The sequence below is a fragment of the Drosophila sulfurigaster genome, chromosome X (genome assembly GCF_023558435.1).
Source record: "Drosophila sulfurigaster albostrigata strain 15112-1811.04 chromosome X, ASM2355843v2, whole genome shotgun sequence".
Lineage (NCBI taxonomy): Eukaryota > Metazoa > Arthropoda > Insecta > Diptera > Drosophilidae > Drosophila > Drosophila sulfurigaster.
Window position 1 is genome coordinate 26,388,343 of NC_084885.1, and position 26,026 is coordinate 26,414,368.

The 26,026-nt window shown below is 35.5% G+C and overlaps 1 protein-coding gene and 1 long non-coding RNA gene across 2 annotated transcripts in view; one reads left to right on the plus strand and one right to left on the minus strand.

Annotated features, from left to right (window-relative positions):
- LOC133847557 (uncharacterized) overlaps positions 1-14,949 on the plus strand; it is a 68,817-nt gene extending 53,868 nt beyond the window's left edge. The window contains 6 exon segments of the mRNA XM_062282707.1: positions 8,331-8,387; positions 8,462-8,671; positions 9,959-10,152; positions 10,985-11,087; positions 13,356-13,391; positions 13,394-14,949. Coding sequence (XP_062138691.1) covers positions 8,331-8,387; positions 8,462-8,671; positions 9,959-10,152; positions 10,985-11,087; positions 13,356-13,391; positions 13,394-13,515 — 722 coding nt within the window. The 3' untranslated portion in view covers positions 13,516-14,949.
- A 3,929-nt stretch (positions 14,950-18,878) lies between these two features.
- Positions 18,879-26,026, minus strand: part of LOC133847574 (uncharacterized) — a 47,555-nt gene continuing 40,407 nt past the window's right edge. Inside the window, exon 4 of the long non-coding RNA XR_009895174.1 lies at positions 18,879-19,073. This is a non-coding gene — a long non-coding RNA (uncharacterized LOC133847574). The remainder of the gene's footprint in view (positions 19,074-26,026) is intronic.

Genomic DNA, 26,026 nt, shown 5'->3' on the forward strand with positions numbered 1-26,026 from the left:
AAATGCAAAAAGTAAATGGGAAGAAATTTCGTTTTTATTGAGACTTTATATGTAACTTTTTTTGGGACAAGGGACAAGTGCAGAGCGATCCTGCCAGGACATGTTTCTAAGCGAAAGGGAAACGTTGCGGTTGCAAAAAAGAGGGAGAGTGAGCGAAAGAGAGAGAGAGAGAATCTGTTTGCTGCACATCTGGGCATCTCGATTGATTGTTTGTTTATTTACATTTTTTTCCTTTCAATTTTATTTTTTTGTGGCTCACTTCCTGAAAAAAAGGGACGCGCGAAATGCAAAAACAAATCCATAAAACATTTGCTTGTCGCGTTGCCGCGAAAATCTTTTGTGATTTGCCTGCAGCTTTGTTTACGAAATGCATTTGCGGAATGTCCTTAGTCCATAGTTAGGGCAACTCCTTGCGGCCATAAAACCTCATCAGGTAACTGTTGAGCACTCTCTCTCTAGCTATCTCTCTCTCTTTCGCTCTCTCTCTCTCTCTCTCTCTCTCACTTTCTCTTTCTGCTGTCATCATTGCCATCTTTATTCGCTGTCCACTTGTTGATCCGGACGGGCGATTCCAGCGATTTGCTGGCAAGTTTTTGGCGACTGCGACGGGGAAATCGGAAATGCCCCGATGCGATGGTATTTCCGCATTGGGAAATGCCTTGACTGTGGCAAAAAATCAAGAGCGAAATGCGCACATATGTGCCACATATGAGGCGGCAGCGAGCTAAGCTGGATAACGGGGCGCAACTATTTAGCTGTTAATTTGCCTTGACATCGCTGCGGCTCATCAAAACGCAGTTAAATGCGACAAGTGGCTGCGTGGCAAGTGCTGTCAGCACATGTCGCATGTGGCATGTGCCATAGCCTTCGGGATTTGCCAGAGACACACACACACAAAACGCTGCATTAATCCAGGTGCTTAAATGCTCTTCAATGCTGTTCAATGCTGTACAATGTACAGTTGTGTATAGCGAAATTCAATTTATGAGCAGCAGCGAGCAGCAAACAGCAACTTTAATTAAGCCAGCGTGGGCGGATGCCACGCCCATTCCCACTGGGTGACCACTTAGTCGAGTCGATTCGTTTTACGATGCTCCAACGCAGCTGCTGCTTTTTATTTTACTTTTTCGTTTTTTCTTCTCTTCTTTTTTTGGCTGTCCCATTAAAGTAAAAGCGGCGCGCGCCTTTTGGGTATGCAACACTTTTTTTCTTTTGCTTCTACCCAGCTGTGACTCGCAGAGGACTTCAATCAAATGGTGTGGGGGGAGTGGGTAGTGGGTAGTGGGAGAGACAGGTGAAAGACTCTTTGATGGCCAACTGACTTAGCACTCAATACTCTGTTACAACTGTTCGACTAATATCTGCTTATTCACTCACATTTTGGGCATACACGAAATCATCTTAAATCAATGTGAAAGGTAATACGGCATATGAGAGAGGGAACAACAGAGCATGTGCGAATTTGGAAGGAGCAAGTAACACTTGACGAAATACCTTTACTTTATTTATTGTCATATTAAATGAATAATCCACACAAAACAAGAGCTATTCGTTTTTTAACATTACAGATAAGAATTATTCAAAAGCCTAGCCTCATTACCTAACTTTGAGTATTTCAATTACTTAAAGTAACTCAATTATTGAGACAGCCTATGGTTATAAGCAGTTTTAATATATTTTATTTTTAAATAAACTTAGTGGGAGTTGTCTCGTTAAATTCGATCAATTTTTCTATTAAAATACTTTATAATTTGTGCAGCAACTTAAGAAAAACTAAATATTTGTTGAATTATTATTGCCAGTTGGTTTTTTATACCTGCAACCTATAGAGTAGAGGGATATTATGTAATAATAATAAACCAAATATGGCCTTCGATAAATTTTAAGAATTATATAGCATTCTTTTGTAGCTCTTTGACTTGATTTGACTTATAAAATACGTTTTTTCAAACTCAATAGGTTTGTCTTATTCAAAATATTTTAGTTTGTGCAGCAACTGAAGTCAACTTTGTAGTTCATGAATTAATATTGCAAGTTCGCATTTACTTGAATAAATTTATTTTGTTATTATCATTATTGCAAGTGCAGCAACTTTAATTTTCTGAAATGAATGCAAGTTATTGTTGTCTTAACTTTAAGCAAAGCAATGAGACAGTATTATTGAAATATTCATAATTAAAACAATTTTATTCTACTGTATTCGCATTATTATTCTACTCTATTATAATTTATTCTCCATCAATTTATTTATATACCAATTCGATAATTAACGTTGATCACACTTTGAAGTGCATTTGGAATTCGGTTTCATCGTTGATTACCAATTTCCTTTCATGTTCCTGGTTGTTCTTTTCCCAGTTTGGTAACTTTTGCATGTGTCATGTGGAATTAACAACACATAAGTTGTGTGCGACTGTGCGTGTGTGTGTGTGTGTGTGTGTATGTGTGTGTTTGTTGTATTGTATTTATTTGCTTGATGTTGAAAGTTTCAGAGCTGAGCCGAGGCGAGAGTGCTCGCAAGTAAAGTCCCGAGTATTGCAGCAATACATAGAAAATCAATATTATTTCTTACTTTCCCTTCCTATGTGTGTCTGTCATGCGTGTGTGTATGTGTGCGAGTGTGTGTGTGTATCCATGTTTGTGTCTGCGTTCTTTATGAATTATTAAACGGCAATGGATTCCCTCGCTTTTGTCTGCCTCTCGAGTACATTTACTCATAATTGAAACGACAATCTGTAGTCGATACCTTTTGTATCGATACATTTCGATTAAGACACCGCGGCAGTTGGGGTTAGTGTATGCGTATATGTATGTGTATATGTGTGTGTGTGTGTCCATTGCGAAAGAGAGGGGAATAATAACTTTTTATGCACGTGTGACAGCCACTTGTGAATGTGAATGTGAATGATTCGCCCGAGTCACAATTCATTTGTCATTTCTGAATTGCGCAAAAATGTAATTGCTTTTCTCTCTATATAAATATGCTTATACGTTAAAATACCCTGTAATTTGTGGCGCGTCTTCATTACTTATATCTTATGCTTTCAACATGTATTGAAATTTTGTATTGATGTGAATTCTGATATATATTCTCAATATTTTACTATGATTCTCTGATAAACCAAAATTTTGACATTTATTTCTACTTTAAAACTATATAAAGTTCAAGCTTTACCAACACTAAACTCGGCTACACTTTTCATTTTATACATTTCTAAACAAATTTTGTATATGGGGATAATCTCTTAACTTCATAACTTAACTTATCTACATGAAAACAAAAATAATACTCAGAAAATTTGACATGAATAATTTGATAAACAAAATTGTTGCCCCAGTGTCAAGTTGTGATATTTATTTATAGTTTAATCCAAAATATAGTGCAACAGCCTTTAGAATTAAACTCTAATCACTTTATAGATTAAAACTTTATTACCAGCATTTTTGTTTATTATCGTTTTTAAATTTTAGATAAATTCGAACATATTATTGCATTAACTTATGGATTAATCCATTAAGTAAATATTCGCAATATTTAATTTGTCTAATAAGCTCTGACTTTTTTTTAGAATTATTATTTTTTAGCTTTTTAGTATACACATTATGACATACTTTTTGTTTCCTACATTATTCAAAAGCAAGTAACAAGTAAGAAAGCTACAGTCGATTGTGAGAAATTAAAACAGTGCGGTAATATTTAAAAAATGTACTAATTAATATGCCACAAAAATACCAGAAAATACCAAATGTTGTGTTTGGTATATCGAAGAAGTACTCTGATCGAAATATACTTTAGATGTCAAAATATACCAGATTATCAATGAGATAAGACCTGATTGCAGTAGTCGAAATTGCCACTGAGAAGTATTTCTTAAATAACTTCTACAATTGTTAAGTTATGAGCTAATATTCTGAAAAAAAATCAGAAGAATTTTACACTTATTAGAACGCACTTTTAATTTGATCAATTATTTTTATTTTTATGTATATATTCCTCTGTTAAAGTCAACTTTTATGCAGCATCAATTTCGAAAATTTTAAAAGTTTTTTCTTTCTTGTTAGTTCTGGAACTTTCTAGTTGATTCACTTTTGTTATATTTTGTTTGTTGGTGCATTTCTGATTGCTTCTGTGCGGCATTTTACAGCCCAAGTGCACATCGTTCTCTGGTGGCTTTTTGTTTCGTTTAACCATTTGCTGTACTTGTTTTTGTCATTACTTTTGGCTGCTCTGCAATTGCGTTAAGTAATTAGAAAGGAGCTCAACATGCTGCTGCTGTTTTGCTGCTGGTTTTTGACTTAACGAGCATTTAATTGCCAGGTTTACCCTTGGTGACACACACCACAACAACAGCAGCAACAACAACAACTCAAACAACAACAACACACACACACTCATACAGTGATTGTACCTGCACTTCCGTTCCGGTTCACCCTTTATTTTGGCCTCAACTTATCAAATGATTTTCACTTTTACTGCACTTTCCGAGCTCCTGCTGCTTCTGTTCTTCTTAGTTGCACTTTCTCTGACCTCTCTCTATCTCTCTCTCTCTCTCTCTTTCTTTCTCTATCTTATCTTGCACTTGTTCTCGCTGTCTGTCTTGTTTTTTTTTAGTTGGCCTTTTGTGCTCTGGCTTTTTTTCGTTTACACTTTGCATTTTTATGCGCATTTTCATTCATAAATTACGAGGAATTTTTCATTGTGCCTGAAGAGGTTTTTCCACGAAACTAATGCTAATGCTATGACCATGTGTGCTTGTGAATGTATGTGTGTGTGTGTGTGTGTGTGCTATCTTGTCTGCCGCTTGGCCAAATCCTTCTTAGCCCAGTTCCGAGTGCCGAGTGCCGTGAGGGAATTGCGCATAATTTGTGCATGTTAATTAGCTCATTTTGTGCGTAGATTAAGCAAATTAAGCAAATTAACCAAATGAGCAGCAAGTAAATAAATAAATTAAATACTCACTACCGCGCATATGTATATGGGGACTACTTAAGGGCAAACTAATATATCTATACACTGATAAAAATAAAAACAATTTCTAAAATCAAAAACCTACCTCTTAAGAATTGCGTTCTTAAAACAAGACCACTTTAAGAACAAATCCTTAAAACATTATACTGAAACATTTCATATTCTCAAAAGAAACCCAAAAATAAAAAAAAGCTGTTAAAGAATTTCCTAAGTAGAGGAGTGATTAACATAGAACATTTTCTTGACGCACTTTTTAGATCAAAATTCTTAGTACTAAAAGCAAAATCTTGATTTTAGAACTTGATTTTCTTCAGTGTATTTATATATATATATATTGTATATATATTGTATAACTGGACAAGGTCAATGAGACGCTGAGAGCGAGAGCGAGTCAAATTCAAAGGCCAAGTCTGCCTTTGACTTCATTTTGCAGTTTCAGCCCCGCCACTGAAATTGATGGCATTTCGCTGCTGTTGCTACTGTTCTTGTGGTTGCCTCATAAATCATCATCACAACACTGCGCCACTTAGCACTGCCACGCCTCCCCTCCTCACACACTCACACACATTTCCCTCTCGTTTTTCTTGCTCATTTCGCCAAACTGCGCTGTAACTTTTAATGCACTAAACAAAGTGCCAAAAGTTGCGCCTCAAGTTTAACATGTATCCACAAAGGGCCTCAATACCATCAAGGGTGTGCTCGACTATAAGTTAGACTGCAAACAAAATCAGCTATTGAATGTAATCCAAGCATCTTCGACCCCATATTCTATATATATTCTTGATCAGCTTTAGAGCCGAGACGATTTAGCAATGTTCGTCTGTTTGTACTCTATGGTATATCTTAAATGTAGTATTCTATCAATATACCAAATATAGCCTTCGGTATATTTTAGTAATTGTGTGGTATATTTTTAGAATACTGTAGTTTTCTTATTTGTTCTTATAGTGATCGAACTATTTTTCTTGCAATATATTATATTTAACTCCCTATTCACTTTAATTAGAGCTTTGTATGTCTATTAAAATTTGCATTGTTGTTTCATTATCAGATCATATACGTTATACGTTTGTTTCATCTTCATATCATCATCTTATTGTACATCCAATTATGAAACTTTTGACACTGCATATCTTAATAGCTATAAATTCAGATACCAAATATTGAAAATTCATGCTTAATTTAATAAACTGTTTGATCTATTTATATATCCGCAAGAATTTCTTTAGTTATCTATTTGCTTGTAGATCATTTGAATCTCTTCTTTTCTTTTTTATTCAATTATATGGCCATAAAACTACAAATTTGAGTCATATATTTTGTTATAAAAGATGCTATGATTGGAGTATGTTTATAAATAAATCAATTTGTCGATTGTTATTTCTGTTGATACCTTTTCAAAAAACGATTAAATGTAATATTTGCCAATGCCTTCTAAAAGTTAATATAAGACAATCTTTAACATTTTTGGCTTGCTACCATTTACAGGGTATTTGCCTAGTCTTAAACTCCTTGTTCATTGTGCTGCTGGTGTCTTGACACAAGCACTTTGCAAGTTTGAGCACGAGAACTCTCTGATATAGTCATGAGAGTCACTTGAGTTGTTATTTTGCTTATTTTGCAGCCACGCCACATGCAACTTAATGTTGCACATGTGAAATGCCAGTTAGTGTGTGTGGCATGTGTAGCATGTGTGGCACGTGGCACTCACTCGCTACAATTTTGATGAAGCACTCTCTATGCCACACACACAAACACACAGACACACACAGGTTGCATGCCACATGCTGCAGAGCTCAAATGCTTACCTCAGATTACAAGCCAAATTGCGTTTGATTGTAATTGAAAGTGCAATTGGAAATGGCTAAAATAAAATTGCTGTTGCAAATGGGAATGTGAATGTGAATGTGAAGGGGAAAGGAAACGGAAACAGAAACAGAATCAGACTCCAACAAAAGTCGAGTGCTGCAACTTGTTGAGTATCGGGTATCAATTAGTCAAGCACACACTCGATTGCAGTTGAAAAACTAATTGAATTGGCAAATAAATTACAGTTGTTAGAGTTTAATTTATTTTTGTAGCTTTGAAATTTTATGGCATTATAAATTACAACAAGAAATTGCAAGAAATTCTAAAGTAAATACTGCAAATGTTTCTCTCTGTTCAAATTGCATTTGTGTTCAAGTTATTTCTAATAATATAAATTCAAACAATTCAATTGTATAATCATACTGAAAGTCAAGTGTATAGCAAGTGTAATTTTGACATTTTATTTTTGGGACATAAAATAATATATAATAATATTAATCAAACAGCTTCTGAAATCTATTCAGTTCAATGTATTTTTAATGTAGAAATATTTTCCAAAAATAGCCTTCAGTATTATTTTGGTTTATTTTAAAAGTAATATTTATAAAAACCAAAAATTACCCTTAACTATATTTTGGTTTATTAATTTAATTTTAGTTGAATGTATTTCGAATGTTTTTATATATACCAAAAATACCCTTCAGTATATTTTTGTATTTTTGGTATATTTTAAGAATAAAATTTAAGTAATATTTTTAAAATATTCCAAAAATACCCTTCAGTATATTTTTATATTTTTGGTATATTTTAAGAATATTACCGCATTGGCTTCCTTATGTCAAATATTTTATCGATATTAATGTCATAAACCAAATATTGGCGTCGGTTTATTTTTAATATTTTCTCCGTATATTAATTTGGTATATTTTTTACTTTTATTGAAAATGAGTAGCGAGTATGTCACGGTCGAGTGTGCTCTTACTTTCTCAATCATATTTTTTACTTTATTATTATGCTCTTTCATTGAACTTGGAACTTTAGCTAAAGTTTCATTCATAAGTGGTCAGAGTTTTTGTTTGATTTGCAAGAAACAGTCTATCAAAACATATAGTTGCAACTTTATATGAAAAGCAAGGCAAATGTGCTGTGAGAATAAAATCAAATATGGGCATAAACTTGGTCAACGATATATTGGCCAAGTGTGCCCACTTTTTGAAGCACGTTCTTGACTATTCAAGAGATGACACTTGATGTCTGTCAAGATGCAACTATCTTAGCTGATGTATCGCTCTCAACTGTTGTTGCAACTTGCAGTCAAGATGACAGAGTTGGCAAAGCCCAAAAAAAGAAAAGAAATCGAGGCAGATAAACTTTTATATTTTCTCGCCATTTGGCTGTTGGCCAAGATGAAAGCCAAGCAAAGCAAATCAAAAGAAAAGGCAGTGGCCAAGTCAACATTTGCCACTTGCCACACGTTGAAGTTGATCGTTTTGTCTTGCTGCCTCTCGCTCTAATTCTCTCTCTCTCTCTCTATTACTTTTTGTCTTTGCAGTTGCTAAGCTGGCAGCATTCGCTGAGGAGGTCAGCACTTCGACGGGCATCTCGGAAGGTGAGTATCATATAAACTTGTGGCACGCATAACCACACGATTGATGGAGTCATCTAACCAAAATTGACTTGCAGAATGGGGCTCAGGCTGGAAGGGCGGCAGCGGTACGAACTTTCTCGTTGAGGTCGAGGAGACAGCTGCCATGTCGCCGCCAAATGTTGCACGTGGTGGCAACAAGACATCTGATGATTACATCGGTGAGCTGACCAGCCAAGAGGACTCTCAACTCAACCAGGACACCACAGGTGCCACAATTACCGTCAATGGCACAGCTATCGAAACAGGTGAGAGTCAACCTCAGTCCCTGACCCTGAGATTTCCCCTTCTAATGTTCATCGAGTAAAATTGTGTAAAATCAAACAGGCACATTCTGCTGCCACTTAACCTCAAACTATTATTAGCCGCAGCCAACTTAATGGGGTTGAAGTGTGGCCAGCTTTTGGGCAAACCGTTTAACTGCTGCTGCATTGAAATTATCGCATTCGTTTGTGAGTGGCCTTCTCTTTTTTTTTGTGACCATAAGCTGATTACTGCGGTTCGTTAAATTGACAGTTGGGAAGTCGCAGTGTGCTCGTATTTGAACTCATGAAAAGAATAGTAAAGGCAGTTGGCTCTGAGTCTTATGCACAAAATAATTCAGAATTATTAACGCTTTTTCGATCCCAACACTGCTCCGTTTCTCAATGAGTTTATATTATTTATGTCCACCAATTGTTAATTATCAAAAATGAGATTTAATATCCTTTTTATGTTAAAGCAAACACATTTGAATTTAAGCAACAATTAGCATAGCATAAAAGTATTTTGGTGTAAGTGCCAATATTTGACAAAATTTAAATGAGATCTTGTTATATTCGGATTAAACTAAAGAACTTTCACAATTTCTATAAAGTAAATATATGTATAAAAAGATTACATGTAAAAACACAATTGTTAATATCACAGGGCATAACTTGGATCGAAAGGGTTAACAATTAAGACAATTCTAAGTTCTTCTGTTAATTGCGCATATGTAACAAAATAATAACTGCTCATAATTGATTAATAAGATTCAGAATCTTATCGATATCAGCAGCTGAGGAGCAGCCAACAGGACACGCAGTGTTACCAGATCGTCGCAACTATGTGTGCAATTACAGTTAATGTGGCAACTCCCACGACAAAGTGAACGCCAAAAAAACGAGAAAGTGAATTTCAGTGAATGTAATAAATTTGAAGGCTTAAATGTACGTAAAGCCGCGAGGATTTATTGGTACACATGCAACTAATGCAGATAATTGAATGTTTATGGCCTTAACCGTAATCCAATTGCCGCTTTCGCTCGCTCGTGTCGCTGACTAGAAAGCAGCCACAGCAGCAGCCACAGCAGCAGCAACAGCAGCAGCTGAATGAACGTGTCTGAAGCCCTGCGATAATTGAATTCCAATCCGAATCTCTTGATTTATTTATGCGTCGTACGTGCGCGACGATTTAAAAATCAACGAAAACAACAAAATGTAAAATAAATATCCACATATAAATATTGTTTGTTGTGCGGTTTGTCATTATTATTTTGTTTTTACTTCTTGCAGGTCCCAAGATCATAGTACGCACAGAAGAAGTCCTGATTGTGGGTCTCGTCCTCATCCTCTGGGTCGGGGCCATTATGCTCTTCTTCAATCGCTGGGGCAAAATACGAATGCTGGAGCCGTATCAGCCAAAGTTTCAGCAGCAGCATCGCAGCTCCTGCCCCCTCGTCGACATGGAAGCCGTCTCCGCACATCAGGTGAGAAGCTAAAAGCAGCTTTCAAAGAATATGAATAGAATTACATACGAATTATTACATTTTAGAGAATTCAAGAACGTTATAGAACTCATTTATTCACATTTTGAATATTGAAATAATTATAAAATTACAGAATTCTTTAATTACAGTATTAAAAAAATGTTGAATTTCATTTATTTTATATAAAAAATTGCTTAATTAGAAAGTGAGGAAATTAGAGAGTTTTAAAATTTAATACTTATAGTAATAGAATCTTATATAATTTAAAGTTAAGTTACAAAGTTAAACTTAAATTTTTGGTGTACTAAACTGTAGAAGATTTATATGCCAATTTTACCATAATCATAGAATGAATGAAATATGCATTTACAACATTAAAGTATTTGAAGATTTTACATTTATTGAATTATTCAAATTTTGAATTCAACAATTGTATACCAAAAAAAATGAACAATCATCAAAATTATAGTTTTACAGATTTAAAATATTATATAATTTTGGATTTATTGAATAAAAAATGTATGGCATGTATTAAGACGCAAATTTGCATAAAAATCTTGATTTAAGATTTTCAAGATTTGATTTTCAGATCGAAAAAATCCTAATTCAAGATTTTCAATATATTTTTTAAAATAAAACTCTTTTTCTCTCTATGTATTTTAACATTTATTGAAATATAAGATATCTGTAAATATAGATGTTGATATCTGTAAATATAGATGTTGATATACTGAAAGATATTCATCTCTTTCTCATTAAATTGAATATTTCAATTAATTGCTATTTCTTTCCTCTTTTCTCTGCTCTCTTTTTCTGTTTCGTTCTCGTTTAGCGCGCCTCCGTCTCCCGCATGTCGATGGGCATGGTGCACAACCACAATTTGAATATGCCAACGTGTCAATTTGCGGCCTATAATCCCAGCCTCTATGCGAAGGGTAAGCTTCTTTCCAATTTCTTTTTTCCCCTCCGTCTCTGTCTCCTTCTCTTCTACTTTGCTTACGCGCTTCACCAGCAATTCGTGTAAAATGCAAATGCAATTAAAATGCGGACGAATACCAAACAGAAAAAAAAAAACAAAAATATCGAACAACATCTTCACATCTTCATGCTGTCTGTGTGTCTATCTGTGTGCGTGTGTGTGTGTGTTAATGCGCAGCTTGTTCGGCAATTTGTGTTGCATACTTTTGAGCGTCAGGCAAAGAGTTGTCAACTTTTTGTTGCGTTGCGCTACAAACTAAAGTTTGAGCTGGAAATACGCGCTATTCGCAACACATTGACTGCACGTACATAGTTCTCAACAAAATTCTAGAAAAGTTAAGCAACTAATTTCAACTATGAAACAATTAAGCGAAATGTGTGTATCTTTGGCATCAATTTTCAGTAATTTTCGTAGAGTTACTTTTAGTAATTTAAACTTGTAATTGCGAGTAGCTGAGAGATGATCTTTTTGGGTTTGGTAATTAACTTGAAATTTATGAAACTTAGAGTGTTTAAACATATATTTTACTTTTCGAGAAATTAAATACTCTAACTAATATAATATAAATGCTATAAATGCTACAGTTTTATAGAAAGATCAGAGTACAAAAACAGTGCGGTATTATTCTTAAAATATACCAAAAAAGTTTATTTATACAAAGTTTTTGTCTATACAAATATATTTCCTAAATAACTTTTGAAAATTTTTATCCGATCGCATTCAAATTGTAAGGTATTATAAGTACTTGATTTATTATTGTCTGCACGAAATATCTAGTTTTAAAATCATAATTGTTTTTCGATTTTTGTCCATTTTTCGGGGCGGAAATGGGCGTGGCAAAATCATAACAAGTACTGTCAAAAAGAATTTTAGCTCCATCTCTAACAGCGTCATCTTAGACGAGAATATATATACTTTATAGGGTCGAAGAAGCCTCCTTCTGCTTGTTGCATATATTTCCTGAATGTTATAATACCCTTCTACTCTATAGGTAACGGGTATAAACAGTCTTTTTGCATTATCACTACAATCTTAATGCTTTTCAGTTTGCCCAAGTTGCACTTTGCAAATAAAAGATTGTCAGCGAAAGAAAGAAAAAGAGAGGCAGAGAGTGTGTGAGAAAGGGGGAAAAGAGTCGATGAGCGACATCACGTAGGGAAAGACATGTAAAATGCTTATAAATATGTTTAATGGCAACTAGTTGGGGCGTGCCTCGCTTTAAGTGCAGCATTTAGTCGGACTTTTAATGAGTTGCCAGACAATTAAACCGCACGACACGACGCATGACAACGCGAGATGAGATGAGAAGCGATGGCTGCAGGCGTCGCATGTGTTGGATTGTGTAGAGTGAAAGAGGGGAGGGAAAGGCAAATAACAATACAATTTTAATGCCATTTGTTGGTTCACTTTGGGAATGTTCGAGTCGAAGTGGAGAGAGAGGGAAGTGAATGGATGGATGCTGCTGCCACGCAGCGACTTTCATTCTGACTTTGGCTCTGGAATTAAATCTTGTGGAAACGCGCACACAACTCACACACACATGCACATACATATACACTCATTCATGGCTGCTGCAAAAAAATTGCGTAAAGCTGGCCAAGAGTGAAAGAGGGGAGTGAGAGAGGGAGGAGAGAAGAAGGCGGAGGAGTGGCAAATTGTAATGAAAATGGAAGCTCAGCTTGCCTACAAAAAGAATTAAGAGGCATGTTCCTGTGTTTATGACCCAACACGCATGTGTGTGCGTGTGCGTGTGCGTGTGTGTGTGTGTGTGTGTGTGTCAACACTCGTTCAACATTTATGCTGATGAAGTGCAATGTTTATGCGTGCACGCTTATCCCAATCATAATCGAACATTATTAAACTAATATGCTTATATTAAAAGTTTTATTTGACACATTCAGTCTAATAATCGATATAAATAATTGAGTAAAATATAAATAAATAAAATTTGTCCTATTATGTATATATTATGATAATACCACTCAATTATTAACAAAAGTATAACATTAGACGGAATAAGACAAATATATAGAACGTTTAATATAAGCATATAGTTAAAAAGAATCATTTTTACACATCACGACAATTATCATGTTAAGTGCTGCGCATAAACGCTTGTTGAAATTTCCGCTCATTTGACTGCTTGACATCGCAGAACGATGCTTGAGATTTTCGCTAGAAAGAAACTCATTCAAGTCTTCTTCCTTCTATATGTTTATTTCAGGTTACGCCTCGCACGTCTCGAACGTGTCGAGGCCTCGACAAATTCGGTGTTTGTGGGTGCGAGCACGAGTCATTATCTGATGCCGAAGCCGCCGCGGAAGACGCGCTCAGCGATGGATCTGCACTCGATGGTGTTGGACGAGAGCGCCGAGCAGGTGTAGAGCATAAGGCGGTGTGTGTGAGCGAGTGTGTGTGTGTAAGGCTGTGCAAAGGGGGTGTGTGCGAGTGTGCGTGAGAGACATTAAGTAAGTCAGTGAGTAAGTAAGTAGAGAGTAGCAAAGCAAGAGGGGAAATCACCAAAAAAAACGAAGAGTTACTATAAAAGTAGAGAGTTGAAAAGAAGTAGTAGAATACCAACAAAAAAAAGAAAAGATGAAGCGAACAATACTGTCCAACAAATTTGCAAACTATTTACAACGTGATTACAAAACTCTTAAGCCACGCAATGCTTAACATCGAGACAGAAAATAAGCTTTAACATCCCCCTTCTCCCTCTCTTTTTCGCTGTCCAATCTGTCTGACTTCAAGTCTCTTCTTAGTGGCTCTGTAATTATGCATATTAAGTATACGTGAACGCAGCGTGAGATTTAAATAAGTAATATAAAGAATATATTTTCCGACTGTTTCACTTTCCCTCGATGAAACTTATTTCCATAAATCTTTATCAAAGCAAATTTCTCAACAAACAGCTGACAGCTACGACACGTCATTTGCAGCTAGCTTGACACGTAGCTGTCAGCTATGACACCTCATTTAGCTTCTGTCACGCTGCGTCTCACAAGCTTAACCACAAATTATGTTATTACTCTGACTAGTAGAGTACTTGGCAAGAGCAGCAAATGCAACAACAAACAAGAAAAATATGTAATGTATACTCGTAACCGTCTCCCAGCTAACGACACACAAGTTAATTGCGTTATATAGTGAACAATTTTTAATTCATAAGTTATGTAACAATTGCATCTCAATGTTTCTCAATGTTTATATAGTGCAAAGAAAAAAGCAAACACAAAAAAAAGAAAAACATCGAAGGAAGAAAAAGAAATTTAGTTGCTAAAAGCTCAAATAAACCATATACGAGTGCATACATACATACATATATATATATATCCCGTTTCTATTCTATGTATATCTAAATATATGAAAACCTATATAAACTATATGTACTTATGTTTAACTAGAAGTTTAACCTAGTATCTTTATCCCTATCTATATCTTGTATCTTTAACTTTAACCTTATCTATCATCTGTCATTTGTCATTTGTCATCTGTCATCTCAATTGCAAATGCTGCAACGCTACGTGTTTGCATTTCGAACGAGTCAATTCAATGGGTTCTCCCTCCTTTAACTTCATTTGCATAGTTCATAGATATTATGCTGCACATACTTACACAAACTGTCGCTTAACCGCTGTTCTTTCTCTCCAATAACAAATACAAAACTCTCTTTAAATTGTTAAGTAACTGTATGGAATTTCGACCAAAGAATGAACAAACAACTAAATGAACAACTACAACCAAAGTATAACTAACGAAAGCTTTAAATTTTCAAAAAAAAAAAAAACAAAACCAAAAAGATTAAAAACAAAGAACAACCCATCCAAACTGAGTAAATTAATATATATTACATAAAAATATATATATTTTAAGATTCTTAACTAAAGTCTTATACTAAAACCTTGCGGAACAACTAATTAAACTAACTAGCAAAAGAAAGAAACCAATTGTTAAACTCATCTATGAAATATTTATAAACAAACAATTGCAGCTGTATATACACACACACACACATATACATACATGCATACACAAACTTAATTGGTGTACTTCTCTATTTATAAGTATGAAGATTAAGGGTATTCCAAATCGTATTTCTTTGTCAATTGTGCAACTTTACTTTATTTATCAACACTATGCGCAGTGTTTTTAATCTTCTTATATCTAGTGTTGTAAAACACATTTAGCTAATTTTATCAAACAAATCAAAAATTGTGGAAGACACATGACAATTTCTCATAATTACCATAAACAACCATCATTCTTTGAGCCATGGAATACCCTTGATGCAAACAATTTGTTTAAAACGTGTTCCAAAATGCAAAGGGTACTCAGCAACACACACATATACACAAGCATACAAAATATATACATACGTATATATGTACAAATGTGTATACATAAATTTACTATTTGGCAAATTGTATTTTACATATTGAATGCTACGAATATTTGAGCTGAGGACGAAAAGAGAAAGCAACAACTTTTAATTACATAGTATGTATAATATTTCTTTTGTATTGTTTGCTTGAGAAAAAGAGAATATTATATACAAATACCAATTATATAGTACATACTTATATATATATACATACATATATACTCGTTTACTACAGATATCAGATACCAACAACTATTATGAATAACCGACAAGGCAAACAATTATATACAATAAAATTCGACAAATTCAATTGAAACAATTATATTGAAAGCGATATATAAAAGTGTGTGCTTATTAAAAGATTACGAGCTCCTATACGATCGTAAGTATTGTAATATCTTCAAAAAGGTTCGTTCGATTTTTACATACTCTCCCTTATATTTGAATGTGAATCGATAGTACTAGATATGCTGATTACAACAAGGTAACACAGGAGAAGATCCTTAACCCTCTAATGCCACTTTCCACAATAACGCAATGTAAATGAGTGCCTCAAGGCACTCTTGGGGCTTAGAGGGTTAAAGATTTGGGAAATATGTGACAAAAAACGAAAATAAAAAAAAGTAATTTTCAATTTTAGCAAATTTAGCATTTTGTGTCTTTCAAATTTGAAATTGGCGGACAGACGCCACCTTTAAAATATAGCTTTTTTGTTGTATATTTTTAGGGTGCGCCAATTAAAATCGTCATTTCGCGATCGAAAGATAGATGGCGCATCAATTGTCATTACACATTCAATCAATAGATGGAACACTCGAATTGTCATTGCACGATCGAACGACAGATGGCTTTGATTTTAATTGTTATTGGGATATCAAACGATAGATGCCTCTTTTCCGATTGACATTGCACGATCGAAAGATAGATGGCGTCAACATAAATTGTCATTGCGTGATCAAACGACAGATGGAGACTTTTGATTATCATTGCACGATCGAACGATAGATGGCGTCGGCATAAATTGTCATTGCGTCATGAAACGACAGATGGAGCCTTTTGATTGTCATTGCGAGCTCGAATGACAGGTGGCGTTAATTTTAATTGTCATTCCGCGATCACGCGATAGATGCCGCCTTGCAATTGTCATTGCGCGATCGAATGATAGATGACGCCAGTTTAAATTGTCATTGCGCTATCAAACGATAGATGGCGACTTCCGATTGACATTGCACGATCGAATGATAGATGACGCCAGATTAAATTGTCATTGCGCGATCAAAAGATAGATGGCGACTTCCGATTGACATTGCGCGATCGAAAGATAGATGGCGTCAGCATAAATTGTCATTGCGTGATCAAACGACAGATGGAGACTTTTGATTATCATTGCACGATCGAACGATAGATGGCGTCGGCTTAAATTGTCATTGCTCGGTCAAACAATAGATGGAGATTCCGGTAGACATTGCACGGTGGAACGATAGATGGCAACGTCATTTGTAGTTACATGATGTACCGACAGATGACGCCACTCCACAAGTGCTGTTGTTGCCTGCTACTGATTTATGTTCGCCTGGTATTTCAACTGTTGACTGAGCAAATTTTTTGACGTTCACGTTTACTTTCAAATTTGATATTACAGCTAAATTAATTTTTTATTGCATACTTTGAGGGTACAAAATTGGTATTTTTTCGAAAACAAGCTATATCTCGGCCATATTCTGACGGATTTTCAAAGGACACGTATTGTTAGAGTCACAAGGACTAACTCTATCGGATGGCATTAACAAACATGGGGTTATCTAAGGATTCAACTTGTAATTGTTCAGTTTTAGGGCCAAGGATAACTCGTGAGCCGCAAGGATGGTTTGAAAGTCCTTTGGCCTGTGGATAGGTCTCACGAAACGACTTCATTTCAAGCAGAGCACGCAAGGATCAAGTAGAATAGGACTGAGATATTCGCACTTTTCTGTATACGAAAACTTCAATTTATCTCGAGTCCAGTAAGGAGTTTCGTCCTTTTAAATACACAAACCAGTTTGTATTTTTAGGGGTAATCCTTGTGGCAAAGGACATCACGATCGTCCATCAAATCACCGAGATACAGTTGATTTTCTTTTTTATTACGTTTACATTTTTTTAAACAATTTCTGCTGCATACTTTTAGGTTTGTCATTTCATATAATCATAATTATAGAAAAATGCTCATAGCTCGGCCATATCCTGCCGCAGGATCTCAAGACATGCCTCGTTTGAATCACAAGAACCAACTCTATCGATCTGCTTCAAAAAAATATGGGGTCATCTAAGAATCCAATACTTGTAAAATTTCGTTCGTAGCGCCGAAGGAAAGGTCGAAAAATCATGAAATCCAGGATAACTCACAAACCGTAAGGACGATTTAGATGTCCTTTGGTCAGCTGATAAGTGCAACTAATACACATCGTTTGACATAGGACCCGACAGGATACGCAAGGATACAGCCGAGTTATAGTCAATTTTCTGTACAGATAAAATTCATATTATTTCGCCTCCTGTAAGGACATTCGTCCTTTTTGTTTCACCTTTCGATATTTCTCGGCGAGCGCTATCTCTGTGCCAAAGAACATCCCCGTCGTCCTTCAAATGGCTGAGATAAGGACGATTTTGCGAATTTTAAGCGGTTTTTGCATGTTCCCCCCTTAGAAAAATTGAAATCACAATTTTTAATTTTATCCCGAAAATCCTTGAATGCCATTCGATACTCCTGAGGTCGGTGAGTACAAAAAGGCATATCCTTTTAAAATCGGACAGTATATGGCCAAGATATAGCTAAACTAAAAAATAAATTATCCTATTATAAGAAAATTTCTGTTGCATACTTTTAGGTATGTACTTTCATACGAAGCTGAAAATTATACAATTTTTATGTTGCAAGCTTTTAGGTATGACAATAATTATATAAAAATGATCATAAATCGGCCGTATCCTGCCGGAGGATGTCAAGACATGCCTTGGAATCGTAAGGACGAGCTCTATCGATCTGCATAGTGTCATCTAGGAATTACATAGTGAACAATGAAATTACACATTTACATATTTACCTTTTTTGTCGTTAAGAGGACAAATAAAAACAATTGATTTTATAGTTTTTTATTATTATTTATTTTTTAATATTTGGGTGTTTGTTTTTGTTTAAAAAATGCACACAAATAGAATATAATATATAATAATATAAACCCAATTAATTAAAATTGAAAAAAATCATAATTTAGCTTACTATTATTAAAATATTAACAATATGATTGATTTTTAATAAATTTAAAATGGAAAACAAAACACATTATTGTACATATTGAGATGATTATAATTCATAAAAGCTATTTAAATGAAGCATAAAAATCAACATTTCATTTAAAAAATGTTATTCTTTAGTATATGAGCGATTTAAGGAGGATGAAAACTTGGAAATGGTGATGAGAAATGTGTCCAGATGTGCAAAAGCTGGTGAAGGTCCTTTTTGTTGACTTACTATTCATCATATAGTGCCGCCGATATCCAGCTTCTTTAGTAGGGGAAATCCTTAAATTAAATAGAAAGAGATACTTTCAGTTAATCAAATGGAAAAAAAGTAGATATAAACTAATCGAAATCGATTATCAGCGCATAGAAAACTTGTTAATCAAGTATGCCTTGAAGAAAACAAACAGATTTCAGTTCACATTTTTCAATCAAGTAAGTCTGCCCAAAAGCCTAAACGAAAACATAACTCTGACTTAAGAAAAAAATATAAAGAATTCTTTCGTTAAAATCGTGACAATTCTGTAGATTTCAACCGAAAGATGTCGCAAATCTCGCAACAGGAACTGCAACGACAGCTTTTCAAACTGGGCTGGACAATTGGACAGCAGAAGCGAGAATCCCGCCCCCTAAGTGAGGCAATTCCCATGCGTCTGCTGTCAATGAATGGCCAGAAGGAGGAATTCTTAGAGGACGAAGCACATGAAGCTCTGGACATTGACGATAAGAATGCATCGTTGATCAAAATAAAAAAGCCAAATACAAAGTTGTGAAATTAATTGGAGTACTCTCCTTGCATTTTGTGTATTCTTAACTAATATTCTGGTTCTAAAATGCATTAAAAATGTCCAACAGCAGATTTGAAAAAGGAAATCTAGTTATCAAAAGCTACTTTGCAAATTTTCATAAACATTCTTCCGTTTGTTGTTCCATATTTAAACCCAAAAACAATTCTAAATAGCTTAACTTTATTTACTCTTTACATATCGAGCATTAAATTTTAAATAAAATCGTATAATAGGCGCAAGATAAGCATCAGGTGGATTGGGGCAAGTGGAAAAGGATTAATAAAATATCTGAAAAAAGCGACTTACAACAAACGGATTGAATTGATATTGGCATCGGCCATAAAAGCTTTGTCGCTTCAAGAGAGACAATAAAGGATGAATGGTATCGAGGATATAAATCAATGCTTGAGCATTGAGAATGTTATAACAATAATATTTGTGCCATAAATGTGGCACAGTTCGATTCAATGACTGCAACTCCCAAGTGCTTTTTCTTTTGCTTTTGCAACAGAGTCATGTCTCAAGCCATTGGCCATTACTTCTGGCTCTTGAGTCCTGCCTTCTGGCTTCTGGCTGTTGCCCTCAGTTGGTCTATTTTCCTTTTTTTTTGTTTTCTTTTTGGGGTCATAAACAATCTGAGAAGGAGCGAACGGAATGGGCGCGTAAACTGCTGACAAGGCAAAGGCGAAACGGGAGCCATAAACCAGCCGAGCGATGCCACCGGGTTCAAGTGCATTGAATTTATGGCCACATTGCAACGACATCTAGACAGGAGTCCCTTTTCCTTCCCCCCCTGTTCCAGTTTCTTCTGCTAACATTCCCCTCCCTCCAGAGACTGTGTGACGCCTGACCGACCTTGAAGATGCCTGCAATACAAATCAAGCGAAGGTCGCAACTGCAACGTGCTGCAGTTAGTTGCAGTGGCAAAGTGCCGTATTGTTGCCCCAAATTAACTCCATATGCTAAAGGGATTACGGCTCTCAACACAAGTGCATTATAATTGGACGCCTCTGTTTGGCAGCTGTGCTAAGTTTTTCCGCCGTCAACGAGTTCAGCTTTGCAAAAAGCTTTCTAGCAAGTCCTTGACAAGGACATGGGACTTTTGCATGTGTGTTGGCACTTTAACGAACGCGTTATACACTGCAAGAAATCAGGGCAGCGCAAGATAATTATTGTTCTAGTTTTCATCAAATAAACTAGAAGTGAGTTTAACAGTCTACCAAACACAAAAGCAATCAATCATTCCGCAAATTTATTAATATGTGAGTCTACCACAAAAACAGTCAATCAACTTATATGTGTATTAGTAGATCGATCAATCACACACAAAAGTAATCAATCAGTCAGTCGTATAAATGAACAATAAGGGTCAATCAGTCAGGCAGCCAATCAAAAAAAAAAGTCATTACATTTATTTAAACAAAACTGTATTAGACGATCCTTTATCAGTCAATCAATCTTAAAGCCTATCAATCAGTGTCAAATAAACTATAAGTGTCAATCAGTCAGGCAGTCAAACAATTACTAAAGCAATCAACAAATAAATTTGCCACTTAGTCAGTCACAATAGCAATCAATCAGTTAATGTATCTATTAGTCAATCAACAAATCACTCACAAAAGTCTTTCAATCACAAACTCACAAAAGCAAGCAGCTAGTCAATCATAAAAGCAATCAATCAAACAGTTTTTATTACTTAAGCCCATGATCAATCATTGAGTCAATCAATGTTCAATTATATCATTTATAGAAGGTTAATTGCATTACTATTTAGTGATCAGTCAGTCAATCAAGCATTAGTTGTCATCAAATAAGTAATCAACCAATGAGTTGTCATCAAATAAGTAATCAACCAATGAGCTAATTATAATCTATCTTTCCATCAATCAAAGCTCATTCTTATAACTTAAGTAGATGGTCCATCAATTGCCAATCAACAAATTGTACAGTCAGTAAAAGCTCAATCGTGAATCATCAAACATTCAATCAGTCAAGCAACTTAATAGATTCATCACTTCATCTTTCAACCAATATCGTTTAGATCAATTAATGACACTTGTAACGACATTAAATTGAAATAAGTTATCTGATGTCATCAGCTTTTTTTCACTGCGAACAGAGCGTGTCCTAAATATTGGCTGAGTCACGCAGTCAAGTGAAGTGAAGAGCCGAAAAATGGCAGCTAAAATATGAGTATGCTAATCTGCATTGCTATGCAAATGATAACTATTTAGATACCCAGTGATATTTCGCTATTCGCTATTTCGTATCTATGCAAATTTGCGCGCAGTTTGATTGACGTGGTCAGAGAAGGGAGACAAATATATGAATTTGCATAAAATTGCACAGAGCAAATAGCAGTAGCAGTAGACAATCCTCCTCCCTAATCATTATTCTGCTCTGGGCAGTTTAGAGAAGTGGAGAGGAGGGGATGCGAAGTGGGGAGTGGGGAGTGTGGAAAGGGGAATGAGAGAACAACGTCTGCAAATGCTTAGCCTACTTTTTTGGGCATTTGGAGAATTTATGTGCTGCAGCTGGAAAAACTTAATTGCTTTTGGCTTTTGGGCTTCCATCATATTTTTAACAAGCATTGTTGGTTGTCGCTCCCCCCCAGCCCTATTCCCCTCGCCAACCATTTAGATGTCCTTGTTGTTGTTGCTACAGTTCGTGCTCGTGTTGCTGCTGATTTTTCAATTTTCCTTGGCGCGCTTTTCTACGCTTCGTTTGCTTTCCCAGTGACGCTTGCCGCTTGCTGCTTTCTGCTTGTGCTGTAGCTTCGTTAACTTTGATTTGTCCACTGAGAGACATTCAAATGAAATTTCACAGCTTCCCCCACATGCTCACACACACACATACACACACAAACACAAATACAAATACGAATACAATCCTCGAGCATAAGGCAAGCATTTGTTATACCTTGTAAGTGGATGCAACAAAGTGTCGTTCAGCTGCATTTTCTACTACAAATTTGTTAAACTCGTTTCCTGGGATTATCCTATCAAACAAAACGAGGAAGGATATGCATACAGAGAAAGATATGCGATGATTATTTGAAGACAAAGTCTTGCTAGACTAACCGATACGATAGGAAAATCATAGAACATTTAAATAAATAAAAAATATATATATCTAGAGAGAGAAAATAACAACTAAATAAGTACACAGAAAAAAGTTCGAAAATCAAGATTTTGATCATAATACATAAAATATTGGTCTAAAAAGTGTGTCAAAAACACGAAAATCTTAATGTTAGAAAATACATGTTGATTTCAAGAACAGTTAATATAAGACCCAAGTTTTTATTATTTTTTTTTCAGAATTTGTTCTTAAAGTGGCCTTGTTAGAAGAACACAATAGTTAAGACGAATGTTCTTGATTTTAGAGCTTGGTACTTTTTTTACGCTCAATATAAAGTAATCGTTAAGAGAAAATAGAATAAAGTGAAGTGGCCGTTAAGCGAGATATGAGTATATTCAAAGTAAATCAAAAAATAAACGCGACAACTTTAATAGACTGCAATTACTATGAAATGAGGCAACAAAAAATAAAATACAAAGTTAAAAACTTTTAAAGAGATGTTCAATGTCAAATTAAAAGATTTCCAAGTAAATGTGCACTTAAGTGCAAACGAATGAGAATAGAGGATGAAGATCGCTTTGAGGGATTTCAAAGTAAGTTTCACAAATTACAGGGTATACACAGTGTGTCATACATGCTGATGACAACAGTGCTGAGGGCAATCGCCGGAAGCATTCGCTTGTCATCGCGTTGTCCCCGTGCAAGGACACACTCATAACTGCGCATTTGTCGAAGGTGGCCAAAATGCTGAAGGAGGAGAATCGAGATGGAAGAGTGTATTTGGTTGGGTGGCATGTTATGTCTATTTATATGCGAATGTGTGTCTGTCTCTGTGTGTGTGTGTGTGGAATGTGGTGTGGTGTCTTGGGTGCCACAGACAAAAGAAAAAAACATGGAAAGTTTCAATATTGCAGCGATCACTTTAATTGCTGCATTTTGTTTTGACAATAAACGTAAATTCGAAATGTTATACGAGCTTCGATTTATTATATAAGCACGCGCGTGTGTGTGTGTGTGTGTGTCTGTATGTGATATAAATTACACACACTCACACACACACGCTCGCACAATTGCACATCTATCAAATTAATGCAGAGTTCCATTACTAAAGAGAGAAGAGGCAGAAGGGAGAATGGGATTTGACTTTTGTTTTAATAGTTTGTCCAGCTGATGGATTGCCTCCCTTTAGCTGGCTTTATTCTCAGCCACTGCAGTTACTCTTCTTCCTGTTTTGCATCTGCATGAATGATGGCAGACTCTATGTGTATGTGTGTGTGTGTGTGTGTCTCTGTGTATGTGTGTGGCATGTGTGGCATGCAACGCGTGTGGATTTCAAGTGCAAACAAGCTTGAAGCTCGCTGCTGAATTTGATTAGCAGTCAGCAGCTTCGCATTGTTTGCCCACTGATTAATCACTCAAGTCGCTCGCACAGCGCTAAACTTGAAGGTGCCGCAGCAAAATGTTTTACCCTCTGACACGCGCCCTTTTAGCCACTCCCCCTCCACCTCCCAAGTTTACAAGGCTTGAACTTTGCTTCAACTTTTGCTCGCAGCTATTTGAAAACACTCGAGTTGTTTCGGTGTTAAAGTAGAATCCTTTTTGGAGACCCTGCTTAATCGATCCTCAGAAAAAACGAATACAATTCAATATATCTTAAGATTGTACTCCAAATTTAAGTTATAATTTATAACTGCTTGTTGGAATATTTCTATTTAAACAATCAAATATGATATTTCACATATCACTAACTTTAAAATGACTTCTAAACCAATGAGCTGATCGCACTAAGACTTCCTATTTCCTTTTTGATCTTGATCTCTAATGTGATGGTAATTAAATATTGTAAACAATTAAATATTAAAACGTAAATATTAAAAGTAAAATACGTTTCTTATTTGGGAATACGAAATTCAACACAGCTTAAAAATAATAATAGTCTGAACTTTTGAAGATAAAAATCTTATTTGTTAGTTGGGATTAACTTAACAATATTAATTGATAATTGGTTATAAACATTTGTTGCCGACAAGATTAGAATGGTAAATGTAGAATAACATCGTTAGCATCTGTAATGTTACATTATTTCTTTATTTTATGTCAACTTTAACCAAATATCAATTGAATATTAAGCGTCTTTATAAAAGAAAAAGGCAACGAAATAACACGAAGTTTTTTAAGACCTCTCGCTCGCTTATATAAAATTTGAATAAAGACTATTTATGAACTTTGTATGAAAATAAGAGAGGAGTTTGTTTTTTAGAGATTTATAAAGTAGTGTAGCATTCTTGCAGCTATAATATAAGCATTAAGCTTTATAATATTAATAAATTCTTTTCTCTGCTTGAAATGTAGTAAATCTTAGATTGCACATTAAAATGTATTTAAAATAATCAATTTAGAAAGATTTTCTTTAACGTAGACTTCAACCCAAAGCTAAGCTAATAAAATTAGGTTATCAAATTCAACTAGGAGAATATCAAAAAAGCATTATATTAAACGAAATATTTTTCCCACATTTATAAACTATTAAAGCTTCGTAGTGGATTTATTCATATAAGACTCGAAAAAGTTGTGGACTTAATAAATTTTACAGCTATCGATACACTTATCGATAACACAAGCGGCTTGCTTAATATATTGGGGTTGGCTCCCCCGTTTGACTAATAAATTGGCGATAAAAACAAAGCATTTAAAGAGCTGTGTAGAACAAGTCAATTGTCGCATGGGAGAGCATAAATCAGTTGACACACCTGCTAAATGGCAAAGCGAAGTTCTTCGAGGGGAGGGAGAAGAACATTGCTCAGAGTCGGAGCAATAATTATGCTCAGCAGATAGCAGACAGACGGACAGACAGACGGACGGAACGAAGGCAGGCGAGGCGATGTGCTGCAAGTGTCGCGTTTCCCAAGCAACGGAAACAGATTGAATGCGGATCTTCTGTGTTTTTTGGTGACAAATGCAATAAAAACCCAAAAGCGACGCGTATCATTCCCATTGTCAGCCAAGAAGTGTGAAGAGGAGGAGAGAGAGGGGGAGCGAGGGGGAAGAGGTGTATATAGTCGGACACTGTCGTGATGTTGGGCTTGTGTTGGCTTGTTTGGTCTGCTGCCAAGTGGGCGGGTGTTTTTGGCGCAGTTTGATTAATGACAGCCATTGCGGCACTGAGTGATGAGCGGCTTTGACAGTGCGGAGCACGGCACAAGGGACCACAAGCTATGAAGGACGAAGGACCAACAACGGACATAGTACTATGAGAGGAGACAGACCAGCATACAAACATACATCAGCGGAGACCCGAGAACAAGTCCAGGGCCACTTTCATGCTCATGGATGCCACTTTATTATAGTGCAGATGGCAAAACTAAG